Source organism: Delphinus delphis, chromosome 16 (assembly GCF_949987515.2).
Source record: "Delphinus delphis chromosome 16, mDelDel1.2, whole genome shotgun sequence".
NCBI classification, from domain to species: domain Eukaryota; kingdom Metazoa; phylum Chordata; class Mammalia; order Artiodactyla; family Delphinidae; genus Delphinus; species Delphinus delphis.
Window position 1 is genome coordinate 76,733,317 of NC_082698.1, and position 14,442 is coordinate 76,747,758.

A 14,442-nucleotide genomic window follows, 5' to 3' on the forward strand; every position below is an offset into this window, starting at 1 on the left:
AGAGTTTTCTTTTTCCACTAGTGAAATTCTGCTTTTTACTTAACACTCTTATCATTTCAGTGTTACATTTCTGAAATAAATGTACCTGATATGAACAGCACCAATACCAATAGCTTTTAGAAATGTCCAATGAGGGCAAAAGATTTCCTTCAAAAACACGGTGAAAGAAAATGGATACTACGTACCTGACCACAGGTGAAGGCCATCAAATCCATAGGAGAAGAGGTCATCTCCGACACCATTTCCACCCCACTCCTCGCCCCCTCCAGGGTAGGGAGAGTACCCCTCCGTTGAAGCCCAGCCCACTCGCAGGTGAGTGGCTTCGGCGGTCACAAATGGCTCGGTGTGGTCCACCATCAACTCATAGTACCATTTCCTATATTGCGCAGACCCTTCGCTGACACCCAGAAAAATGTTGGGTCTCATGCTTTAAAGAGATAGGAATAGCATGTGAGAAAATCTGAATAAACCTTTCGTTGTCTTAACTTACATCGTGCTATTTTGAATTAGTCCTGCTTCTCAAAGACATATATTACATATTAAATATGTTTCCTTAAGTACAACAAATTATTGAAGCAATCACTGAAGTCTGCAGTGACCGCCAACCTTACAGTTAACATTCAGACACTGATGTTTGCTTCTGGGATAACTTGGCAAGGTCACTTAAGGGTCTATTGTTTTTTCTTAATTGCTCTTCAGCATATTTTATATCATTAATCATATTGAAGGGGAGGCACTCAGGATAGCACAGCAGGCCCTCGGACCTAATGGAGTTACTATTAATCCAGGACATAGAGACACTTTCCTAAGCTAAGCTTTGTGTCATACAGAGTTTGAGGCTGAAGCAAGTCATAGTGTTAGTGAAGGAACCAAGGTGATGAATCATCTTTGTTGTTCTCTATGCTTTGCTGTGAAAAGAATAATTTCTAGTTAGTTGTATTTAATTGCATTTTACGGAAGAACTTTTACCCTAAGTTAATACTAGGGATTAGTGAAAGTCTCAGAAAACACTGCTCATTAACGACAGGTCTATTACATAAAGAACCACAAAGGAAGTCTTAAATCAATCTTTTTTAAAACATCACAACGTAGAAATGTACACTAAACCCTACATTTTTGTTTGAACCAGAGTGAAGTAGCAAGTATTTCCTGGACAGCTGCTAAACACAGTGTACTGAAGTTGTCACTATCACATACAACATTTCCTTAATTATAAGCCGTATTTATTACTGTTGTTGTAATTATTATTATTATTTTGTATATGGAAGGCACTATGACATGGTGGTGAAGAGCTCAGTCTCTGGAGTTAGACCTGAGTTCCATTTCCAGTTCCAACATTTTAATCTATAAAATGTAGATAACAATAACACTTCGTGCAAACACAAGCAGCATAGAATACTTGTAAAGCACCTGGCATTGTGGCTGGGACAAAGTACCCAATGAATGTCTGATACCTTGGAAGGTACACCTAACTGAAAATGTAGTTTTATTGCTTATTTGTAGAATTTATTATACTTTGGACATTTGAATTCAATGTCTTTATTATACATAGCAGGCACTTCACCATTGGTAGTGAAGGACATAGTGTTTTTAGTTATGTTCTAAGAAGATGTAAAACATAATTGTATATAATTCTATCCCTGTATCATTGTCAGCCTGCTCCTGAGGATGACAATGACAATTCGGCTACATATGAACGTGAATGAGAGCTCTTATACTTTTTTTTGTAATAAATGTGTATTTTGCTTGGGTCATCTATCGTTGTTATCTCATCTGATGGGTAGAAAAAATTCCTACACTCTTCCCTGGGGAAATACGTAAAAGATTCGAATCAAACAAACAGACGTTTTAGCGACAAAGCTAGAACGTGCATTTTTTGTTATGCTACCAATCTGGCGACGCGGGCTCGCTGAACCGACCTGCTGACGTGGTTCACAAGGCGTGTCTGCAGTAACAGGTCTCTTCCTGGCAGAAGATTGTCACAGATGAGATGCTGGTTAGAACGGACTGCTACCCCATGGCAAACACAGAGGGAGCATAAGACGTCCAGAACCTGAAAAGAGAAGCCACCTTCAGACTCTCATTCCCTTCTCAGGTTCAAGTGTCAGCAGCAATTTCCACAAACACACTTCCTCCAGTTACCTCTGACCCAGTCACTTTAAACATTACAGCCATGTGTCCACTTATTTTCCAACTTTCCTTCATACACAAATTGAGAACTGCTCCAGCCTCCCATTGAGGCTATGCATAAGCACTAAGCAATATTACCTGATTGGAATGAAAAGGTGAGAAACACTCACGAAAAATCTGACACACCTTCTAAAAATTATCTTTTAAAAAAATAGTTTTAAAGTTATTCCAGAATTTATTTCTGGCAATAAAATGGTTCACTTACCTTGTGATTTCTTCCATGCTTGTCTAAAAGTGAGATAATGGATTTAATATGGCCTTCTTTAATAATATTTAGAGCTTCTGGACTTTCTACTAACACACAGTGTAAAACTTCAAGAATACCTAAAGAGAAAACAAAGAAAGGGGGGAAATACGATTAACCAATCTACAATGATCAGTGGCTTTCCTCTTCCCTATGTGTTTATTCAGGTGTTGACTGAACATAATATAATTATTATGTGCTCAATGCATTTGGGCATCATGCATAATATCACAGGGCACCTGTGATAGGGGACAGGTGGTGTCTGGAACACAGGGCTGATAACCAAAGATGATGTCGAGTGAGGACAAGGCAAAGATACAGTGTTCAGCTGAGTAAGCAGGTAATTCTGCCTGCAGAGAAATGAAAGAAAGCAACATTTAAGTGGGGCCACAGAGAACTCATTCATGGCCATTTTCCAGACAGGAAAAGATGGCGGTAAAGTGCTGAATGAAGTCTTGAATGGGGGGCATACCTCATGCGCCTGGGGTACAAAGCCAATAGGGGATGGGACAGGTAGGTTAGGGCCAGCTTACAAAGCTTCTAGACACTGGAAGCATAACCCTGCGATAATGCATCCTAACCCATGGAGATCATTACATTCTCCTGGAGGTTTATAGCAGAAAATGTTTCTTGGTTTGCACAACAAGAGAAATATACAAGTTAACACAAAAATAAACAGAAATATACAATATACAAAACCTGAAAAAGAAGGGTAATATTTTTAGGTATTAGCTATCAGAGAAGATAAAATGGAATACATCTTTTCAAGTCTAAAACAGAAATTAGAAAATAAGTCTCATTATCAGAATTTTTAGTGTGAACTTGGAAAGCTAAATGGGTACACGTATATTTATTTTTTCAGAGCAAGCCTGCCTTGTCAACAATGAGAATGTAGTTCATTAGTAGCAATTAGACATAACACTTAGAAAGTGTGATCTCTGTCTGAGAGCTACTGTCTGACATCTCTTAGAGTATTGAGAAGGGTCCCAGAGGAACCTTGTAGAAAGGTTTATTCATTTCAAATGGAGATCACTTTCCTGGAAAAGAAATGTAAAGGGCTCAGGTTTACAAATGGTACGGTATAGAAGTAATTCACTATTACTGTCACAATTGACACTTGATCCAAACCAAGACAAGGGCTGTTGATACTAATTTCTTCACCAATGACTTAATGTTTTGAAATATAAATGCACATTCAATGAAAAAATACCCCAAAAGGTCAGTTAATTTTTGGTGTGGTTCAAAATCTGTTGCTGTATTCCAACAATCTGTGCCTGTTAAAAATCAACGAGAGCAGAAAATAATAATACAATAGGCTGATGGATAAGTTAAAGAAGATTTTTATATAAGGGTATGGAAACTATTTCTGCTATTATTAAAAAGGTAAGCAATAAAATAAACCCCATCATTCCAAGCTATAAGAAATTAAAATAACAGAAAGGGAACAGCATTTTTTTTTTTTTTGGCTGTACCGTGCGGCATGTGGGATCTTAGTTCCCTGACCAGGGGTGGAACCCACGCTCCCTGCAGTGGAAGAGCAGAGTCTTAACCACTGGACCGCCAGGGAAGTCCTGGGAAAAGCATTTTTAATAGATTAGTCATATGTTATCCTGATGTTTTTGGTTTTTTGTTTTCTCCCTATTACTTATTACTATAGAGCACGTGGCTGCCTATGTTTATAAATAAAGTTGTACTGTGTTTACACGCACGTTTGTTCACATATCTTCTTGGAACTAAAAGTATGACCCTGCAGCAGTGCATTCTAACTAATAGAGCTCATTTCACTTTCCTGGAGGTTTATAGTAGAAAATGTTTCTTAGTCTCCAAAACAAGAGAAATATACAAAATAATACAAATGGTGCTCTCGCATTAAAAAGGCAGAGCTGAGTGGCTGCAACAACAAAGTCCTATAGTCCCACAACCTAAAATATTTACTATCTGGCCTTTTACAGAAAGAGTGCACCAATCTCTGCTATAAAACATAATCATTAAGAAAAAAACAAGTAGAAGATCAAGAAAAATAAATCTTTCACGTAAATAAACATTCACGAAAGCCCACAGCATTCATAAACCTAAATATATCAGAAAAGATTAAAGACTAGATTTTTGGAAATAACAGCACGTATCACAAAATGCAAGAATGGCAATGTGAAAATAAATCTCTGATTTTTCTCATTTTCAGCCTATTCTAATGGAAGGGTTTCAGAGTTTTGGGTTTAACATTAAATTTTTTTCAGTGGGACCAGGTCAGAGCCAACAAATAAACACCTAGATGAAAAGAACTACTGCCTCTAGTGCCAACAATAAAAAGTCAGAGAAAACTATTTTTAATTTTAACGGTTGGAATAAACTGCAAATAAACTGCTTTTACTTTTTATAGCAAGAAATTCCTAAAGGAAAACAATTGGAAACACCAAAAGAGACATTTTCAAAAATAAAAACTAGCTAGACTGCTTTATGTATATATTTAAATCATACTGATATATGCCTCAAACACTTAGGTTAAAAAAATGAGACAGAAAAAAAAATGAGAGAAACAGTGTTTGATATTAAGTGGCAATAGTTGACTAAAGATGATTTGACATTTAAAATTTAAATTCACTGAGTGAGACCCAGGAATGGCAACAGTACAGAACACTTATGGTCAGAGTCTCAAAGAAAAATTGTATAACTTGGTAGATCATAACAGAATTACCGGAATGAAAGAATTATGAACATGCTACAAAGTGTAAAATAAAAACCCACCCAAACTAGTAAGACAAAACATTTTGATAAGTTTAATAAACTTATAGAAATGATTCATGAAATTTTAATAACACAGAAATGCATAATGTATAATGTAAACTTTTAACAGTAAATACAAAATTGGGTATATATTAGGACTGCAACTATGTAAAGTATACTTATTTACATAGTTGCAGTACTAATAAAAACACCAGAAGTTATTATATCAGAATATCAGTGCTAGTTATTGCTCGACTATGAGAGAGACCCTTGAACAACATGGGTTTGAACTGCACAAGTCCACGTACACACGGATTTTTTTTTCACTAAATACATACCAGAGTGCTACGTGATCCACAGTTGTTCAATCCGTGGATGTGCAACTGTGGATACAGAGCCAACTGTAAAGATATACATGGATTTTCAACAGCCCAGAGAGTCGGCACCCCCAAACCCTGTGTTGTTCAAGGGTCAACTGCACTTCTATTACACTACTACACACACTCTATGATAAGAGCACACCTAACTCTTAAAGTAAGAAACATTTCTAGGTCCTGGTTCAAGGTAGTGACATTGGAGGATTCTAAACTCAACTCCTCCCAAGAATACATCACATCTACATTTATACATGGAACAATTTCCTCTGAAAGAAACTCAAAACTTTACTGAGTCAATCCTATACATCAGGCAAACACAACAAAAAACCCCACATTGAATCAGGTAGGAGAGGCTGAGACACAATCTCGCTATAAACCCCACTCCCAAGCAGCAACCCACAATCGGCAAGTAACTCACAACCCCGAGCTTCTCCCTGAGTAGCAAAGGGCTTGGAACCCCATATCTGGCACCCCTACTTTAAGACCTGCACCTGAGAGCAAGCGCCCAAAACATCTAGCTTTGAAAGCCAATGGGGCTTGAGTCCACAAGACCCATGAAGCTATAGCAAATTGAGAAAAAGTCCCTAAAGGGGCAGCAGGAACTCACCTACCCCAGGGCCCAGCACAGAGGCAGCCAAAAGTACCCAGTCTTTCTGTAAAAGGCTTATTTGCTTACCTGAAAGCTTTGGCCTGAGGGGCAGGCATCTAATTTAACACAAATCTGGGGACCAACTGAAATTCTCTCCAGAGATGGAGGTTGGCGGGCACCACCTTTGTGCTCCCCAACTGACTTGCTTCAGCTCGTGGGTATGTCCTGGAGGGAGCTTCTGTGCATGACTGGTGCCCCAGTTTTTTACACCTAGTGCCCTGATGCACAGGGACGCCCCTTCATCACCTGGCTGTGATGGCCAGCAGGGCCTGTGCTCGTGTGTTCCACGAAAGCATAACACCCTGCCCAGGGCACAGAACAAACAGAGCCAACTGAAACCCACCCCCAATTTTCTGTAAAAAGGCTTATTTGCTGTCTTGGAGCTTTGGCTGGAGGGGAAGGTTTCTGGTCTGGCCCACACATCTCGAGACCCCAGATCATCGGTGTCTCTGAGAAAGGAGCTTGTGTACATGTCTGACGCACCAGCTCTTATGGCTGTGAACCAAAGGACACATCCCTTGACAGCTTGGCTCTGGTGCCAGTGGGGCTTATGTTCAAGGCTTCAATGGGACAGTAGCAAAGAAAAAAACAGTTCTTACCTAGCTATCACCCCAGGATTTGGCACAGAGAGCAGACAGAAATGCCCATCTCCCAGTCTTCCCCTGAATGAGGTATATTTGCATATTTTAAAGGCTGCTGCCTGAGGGTCTGGCTTTCAATCAGCCTGAATCTAGGTTCTGAGATCCTCCTCTTTTAGATGCTGACAGGTCTTGGCATACTCTCTAAAAATAAAGAAACCAACCCATCTATATGCTGCCTACAAGAGACTCACTTCACATGTAAGGACACACACACACTGAAAGAGAACAGATGGAAAAAGAAATTTCAGACAAACGGAAACCAAAGAAAGCTGGGATAGCTATACCTGTATCAGACAAAATACACTTTAAGACAAAGACTGTAATAAGAGACAAAGAAGGTCATTATATAATGATAAAGGGGTCAATCCAACAAGAGGATATAATATTTATACATATTCATGTACCCAACATAGAAGCAACTGAATATATAAAGCAAATATAAAAAGACCTAAAGGGAGAAACAGATAGTAGTATAATAATAGTAGGAGACTTCAATGGCCCAATTTCGTCAATGGATAGATCGTCCAGACAGAAAAGCAGTAAGGAAAATTGCCCTTAAATGACGCACTAGACAAGATGAACTGAACTAACATATACAGAACATTCCAACAAAAAGAAACAGAAAACACATTCTTCTCAAGCACACGTGGAGCATTCTCCAGGATAGATAATATGCTGGGCCACAAAACAAGTCTTAATAAATTTAAGAAGATTAAAATCACATCAAGCATCATTTCTGACCACAATGGTATGAAACTAGAAATTAGTTACAAGAAGAAAACTGGGATAGTCACAAATATGTGGAGATCAAACAACAGGTTACTCAACAACCAGTGGGTCAAAGAGGAAATCAAAAGAAAAAGCAAAAAACAGAGCAGCAAATGAAAATGGAAATACAACATACCAAAACTTATGGGACGCAGCAAAGGCAGTTCTAAGAGAGAATTTCACAGTGATAAATGCCTATAATGAGAAAATTCTCAAATAAACCACTTAACTTTACACTTCAACAAACTAGAAAAAGAAGAAACAAAGCCCAAGTCATTACAAGGAAGAAAATAACAAAGGTCAAAGTGGAAATCAATGAAATAGAGACTAAAAGACAACGGAGAAGGTCAATTTAACTAAAAGCTGGCTTTTGGAAAAGATGAACAAAACAGACAAACCTTTAGCTAGACTCACCAAGAGAAAAAGAGAAGGGACTCAAATAAATAAATGAAAGAGGAGATGTACAACTGATACCACGGAAACAAATTGGGAAATATGTTAAAAAAATGAATTCTTAGAAACATAAAATACACCAAAACTGAATTATGAAGAAACAGAAATTGTGAGTAGACTGATTAATAGTAAGAAGATTGAATTAGTAACCAAACACCTCCCAACATACACAAGTCCAGGACCAGTTGGTTTCATTGATGAATTCTACTTAACATTTAAAGAAGAATTAATACAATCCTTCTCAATCTCTTCCAACAAACAGAAGAGAAGGGAACACTTCTGAATTCATTTTATAAGGACAGCATTACTATGATACCAAAAACAGACAAGGACACCACATGAAAAGAAAATGGCAGGTCAATATCCCTGATGAACACAGATGTAAAAATCCTCAACAAAATATAACCGAAACAAATTCAACAATACATTAAAAGCATGTCAGTCCCTCTTCTAGATGGTTTAACCTTCCTTTATTGCCTCAATTCCCACCACTTCCTCCTACAAAGAATGATTAATACATACTTTTACTTAAATATTAATCATAAATATTTATTAAGTACCTACCAGGCACTGTTTCAAGCAACAGGGATGAGCAGTAAACAAGGCCTGCAAAGCCCTGGTGGAGCTTGTAGGATCTTTCTCACCTTCAACCCTTCACACACATATATATATATATTTTTTGTGGTACGCAGGCCTCTCGCTGTCGTGGCCTCTCCCATTGTGCAGCACAGGCTCTGGACGCGCAGGCTCAGCGGCCATGGCTCACGGGCCCAGCCGCTCCGCGGCATGTGGGATCTTCCCGGACTGGAGCACGAACCCGTGTCCCCTGCATCGTCAGGCGGATTCTCAACCACCGCGCCACCAGGGAAGCCCCCCTTCGTGCATATTAATCTCAGATTTCAACACACTTTCCTCTTCTGAGACTGCAAATCTGAACCATCTTGCAAAGGCAAAAAGTCACCTCACTTGGTGAGTCGTTACTAACGTCCGGGGATGAATTATTCCTTCTTTGCAGTATTGATCACATTTTATTAAAATTATTTACTTTCATTTCAATCTCCTATGAGACAATGAGCCCTTAAGGGCAGGGACTGATTTAACTGTGCCTAATGCAGAACTGAGGGGCAAGGCATTATACGTATAATACAAGCAACATTCAGCTATTTGCCTTAAAACTTTTATGGCTGTAACTTTCTGAATCATTTATATTCTCATGAGCAAGAAAAATCTCTGAGGATATAACAAAATGGCTGGAAAGAACTTAATGGTAGGTAATGGGAGCACCCAAGTGCTGGCACGGTAGAGAATGTTCCTCACCTTGTTTTCTGTAATCAAAGTACAATGGCCCAGTTTGCTTTTTATCGATAGACTTACACGTTTGTTACCTGGCTTCCCGAACTGGGGAAGCTCTCCATCTGGGGTCAAAGTTGACTGTGCTATTTTCTATTCACGGGTCATGCCCAGGGCTGTCCATGGTTGGACAAAATTTGTCGAGGGTCTGTATGGAAAAACTGGAAACAAGCCACAGAGCAGAAGTGCTCTATTTGGTCTGACATTACCTACCAGGAGGAATCTAGTCTGGGGATTTCACCTCAGACCAAGTAGGCACAAGCTCCCTGGTGAACCTTGTCCACTTGAGAGGAGGAGTGAATAGAATCAGACTTGGAGCCACTCCAGCATAGAAGGCCAATGAGAAGCTAGAACAAAGCCATGGTACTTGTGCTCCCAGTGTCGTCACAGGACAACAAGGAGAACCAATTGACCTGGAAAGCACAACGTCAATCCCCCCAGGACATTATTTTCTCACCTATGGTCACAAGAGTTTTGCAAAATAAAACAAAATTAAAATAATCCCAGAGCACCGAGGTAGGTGTAGTTTTAGATGGAACCTAGTTCTCAATGCATTAGGGGTAACATGGGTGTGATTCAGATTTGAGAGAAAGGAATTATCACTTACATCTCTACTGCAAGCAACTCCAGAAGGAGTCCATGGCCTCAGCTGAAGATTTCAGCATGGAAACCCGCTGGGCTAAGCTAGTGGTGAGCAAACAGGGAGGCTTCAACCTGGGCGCTAACTGGTGTGAATCACACTGCTCTCTAGTTAAGGAAACACTGGGGACAGGGCACATGCAAAACACACAGAAGGGTGGTATCCACTGCAGGATCCGTGACAGTTATAATGAGAGAAACCATGAATTCCAAATTATTCCAACCACAGCCTGCTTTTTTCTTTTCTCTCTTTCTAGGAGTTAAGATTTTTTGCAACGTTTTGGTCAGACCTTATTATTAGTGTCCCCAGGGCTCACTGAAGGCAAAAGGAAATAAGGAAATTTGTATTTTCGCCCTGGGTAATGAAATTTAAACAAAGTGACACAACAAGTAAAAAGACTGGGGGAAAGACACTGGGAAATGACAGAAAAAAAAAAACATGAAAACGCACAAATGTGAAACAAGCAGACCAAAGCTATCTATAGAGGTTATGGGAGATTGTTTCCGGATGCAGTAAGACTGTCATGCTTTTAACAGAGAGACTGGTCTACTCAATATTTTCAAGGCTTAATGAGGAAATATAATAATGAGATACCGTTAGTATTCTGCTGTTTTATGTACTGGTTACAAACACAGTCTAAAGCCAACGTGCCCAGATTTTAGTCCTGGCAGATTTTAGGCACATTACTTAACCTCTCTATGCTCCGGTGTCCTCGTCTCTAACACGGGCACAATAACGGTGCCCACCCTGGGGGTCTGTTGTGAGAATATGTGGAAAGCATTTAGAACAGGGGCCGGATCCGAGCAGTGCTATATGATCACCTGCTATTATTTTATGGTTGTAACAAAATAACACAAAAGACAAATAAAGTGAAATAAAAAGGATCAACAGGGAAACATTATAAATATGCTTCTTTTTAAACAGAGGCTAAAAATTAAAAAATAGGAAAAGGTAGGGAAATGTCGAATGGACAACACTGATTAGAAGAAAAATTCAGGGAAAATATTTATTGATCAGCAGGAAGAAATGAAATAAAGGTTAGTTATTAAAATAAAATTAGTTAAGGTAGTATATCTGGGACTGTGGTAAGAGAGCAAGAAAGGCAAGTAGACTCAACGGCAGAAAATTTTTCTTTCTTGAGACAGCAGGACTGTTGGGCCAAAAATACAGTGAAAGATTAACCAAGTAGCCTTACAACCTTACAAATGCTAAAATAAGACATAAAGCACTCCTGGTGGACAGGAATCCCTTCTCATGATATTATTACCATTATGAGAAAAGAAAAATATGCAAATAATCACTGGTTGGAGAGAGCAGAAGACAAGTCCAGCTAGCGCCATGTTGACTAAACGTCCGAGGAGTCTGGGAGGTTTTTGGGGTACACACCAAATGTGAAGCCATGAAAGAAAGAATATGACAGGTGTAAAGGGATGCATTTGTACCTGGGCCTGTGCATTTGAGAGGGCTCTGTAGAGACACACATCTGTTGTTTTGTTCCACTAATTTAAACTGCCAATGAGTCACAACTCACATATCCCATCCAAGCCATCCTTCTTTCATGGGTGGGCACGAACATGGAACTAGAAATGGCAGAAGATTCTAGTTTGAACTGGTTGGGAGCTCAGTTGGCCCTCACCCAGAACAAACAGCAGGAGTTGAATAATGAACCAGTATTTAGCATAATTACAACACATCTTTTTTAACATTTACAGTGAATTTTGCAGGTTACAGATTGAAGCGCTGAGAAAGGAATAACTTGTTATTTTACCGTTTTATGGGTATAAATTTGAATTCAAGGAACCATTTCAGTTTCAGTGTGAGATGAACTGCTAAATTTATTTTTTTCACTTTTTAAAACAAATAGAGAGGGAGAAAAGGAAAAAAAAAGTAATACAAATTTTGCTTTCTTTCTGTAACAGAGGGCTAACTTGTGAAATAAAAAGAAGTCACCCTAAATAGGGTTTCTGTATCTCACTCAAATAGAGAAAGAAAAATGATTTAAATTGACATCAATATTAAAATATATAAAGGCTTAAAAATAATGATCTTAAGAGATATGGTCACAAGCCAAATTGGGAAAACACATAATGGCACTTATAATTTATAATAATGGTTTTGAGGCTAGAGAAGAAAATGGTCTCATTAAATCCTGAGCTAACATAAAGCTGAGAGGGAGAGAAAAGTGACAGGAATGAGATTAAAATATAACAGAACTTGACAAAAGTAGGAAAATGAGAGGAAAATTAATAAAACTGGAAGTCAGGCAAGGTAAAGGTACTGTTGCACTGTTATTCATATACAGAAAGGGAGAATATTAGGAAGGCCTTAGCAAGAAAAACAAAAAAGTTGGACCTAGGGCATTTTCTTGGAAGATAAGATGAACATGAATCCAAAGTTTCCCATGGTAAATAAGCTGAAATAAAACACATAAAATGAGTAATGTAATTATAATGTACCATCCTGCCTTAGTTAGGCCTCTGATGGGTTGCTGCCTTCAGTTTAGGGAGCAATGATTTATAAAAGATAGACAAACTAGAGAAGTTAAAGGACAGCCAAAAGAAGAAAAGAAAATGTCAATTAAAGGCAGTTTATGATACAACAGAGTTAAATAATGTTAGAAATTTTATGCTATATAAATATATGTTTGTATAAATTGTCATGTCTCAAGGCCTATGAAGTGCTGAGAGCCAGACAAGACACCATCAATACTTTAAGGCAATCTTACCTTGCTATTTATTTTTTTTCATTTATTTGTTCATTTATCACTGAGTACATAAAATGGGCCATTCTCAGTGTTAGGTCCTGGGTATGAGTAAAGTGCAGAGCAAAAATTGATACAAGCGCTGCTCTTGTCAAGTTTACAGACCATGCAAGTTCAATTCTAACTCCATTACTTTCTTTGATCTTAAAAAAATTACCTCTGAGCTTCTTATCCTCAGATTCTTCATTTATAAAATGGAAATTATAATGGAACATACCTTATAGGGTTACTGGGGGAATCCAGTGAAATAATACATACGACGTTCTCAGCACAGTACCCTAAATTAAGATTTCCTTGGCCACACAATACAGTCATTAAAATGTATACAAATCCAACAATTGTGTCTCTCTGTGAAACATTTGTATCTACAGAAATTCTGGCAGATGTAATTAAGTGCTCTAATGCCTTTTAAATAAATATTTAGAAGATCTACACATTTCGGCATCTTCAAGATGGATTTCTCCAGGACAAGAGAAATACAGATTAATCAACTCTTCAAAAAGATGCTTGCCTCAAAGCAGCAAATATTTATTGAGAAAATTATTTTGGGCAGAAATGTAAAATGATCATAGCATCTGCCTGAGCTTTATGTCAATTTTGAAAGTTCTCTTGCAGCATGAGGACAAGTCAGGGGCATTCTCTCCGATAAGCACAAAAGAAACAAATACAAAGGGATAGAATAAACTAATTCTGATACTTGGCAAGTGTGAAAAAAGGGGAAGGAGAAAAGTTACACGATACATTATTTAATGAAAAACCACAATTTCAGATAGGGTGTTAAGCGCAGAATGGTATGCAGTCCTGAGATATATCAATATGCACGGAGCAAAGAACAGCTTAAAAATGCATTTAAAAGTGGATACAGTTTTAGGAGGGTGAGCAACTGCTTCCGACCAGAGAATAGCAGAAAGTACTGGCAGAGACCTTCAAAATACTTAGTCACATGATGGAGAGTAGTATTTTAGATCATTCACTTCTAAACTGCATTGTGTAATGTGATTCAAGAGAGCCAAAGAAAGAGGGGACACAGTGCAGTGATGCCCAAGAAGGCTAGCCAGGTTAAGATACGCCCCAAAATCACTTCCACCTCAGAAATTCTACGAATCTCTGTCAACTGAGCTGGTCTATTTATATGAAAGGGTTATTATTCTCCCTCATGGTATTAGAAGAATACAATTGCACATAATCATTTGCTTCCCCCCACCAGAGGGGCATCTATCATGAAGGGAAAGAGCATGAAATAGAGCCATACTGCAAGTGACACAGTGTAATTATTTCACCAAAGATGACGCTAAAGAATATTTAATAACCAGAATGGCATGAGCAAAACTCAAACAGACAAGACACTGGCATTAAACAGTCATCTATCAGCAGCAAAGCAGAAGAGCTGATGTAAATTAATTATACTCCGATAAAATTTTTGAAAAACACGAAAAAGCGCTGAAACGTCAGCTCTGTCCATGACAATGAGACACAAGTTCAGTATCTGAAGAGGACTAGAAACTGACCAGGTGAAATGCAGAGATCACTGTGGTTGTGGATTTGTTTTTAATAAGCAGTTTTTCTCAAGTGAGCCCTCCCCGGATAATATAGTTTCTCTGAGACAAGACTTCCTCTTTTATTCCTCTTGCTAGCCAGGATTTTG

General features: G+C 38.5%; 1 protein-coding gene across 1 annotated transcript in view; it reads right to left on the reverse strand.

The window, feature by feature from the left end:
• The window catches only part of RYR2 (ryanodine receptor 2), a 714,060-nt gene that overhangs the window by 316,790 nt on the left and 382,828 nt on the right, over positions 1 to 14,442 (reverse strand). The window contains exons 18-20 of the mRNA XM_060035003.1: positions 2,396 to 2,514; positions 1,920 to 2,053; positions 186 to 427 (exon numbers count right to left, since the gene is read on the reverse strand). Coding sequence (XP_059890986.1) covers positions 186 to 427; positions 1,920 to 2,053; positions 2,396 to 2,514 — 495 coding nt within the window. The remainder of the gene's footprint in view (positions 1 to 185; positions 428 to 1,919; positions 2,054 to 2,395; positions 2,515 to 14,442) is intronic.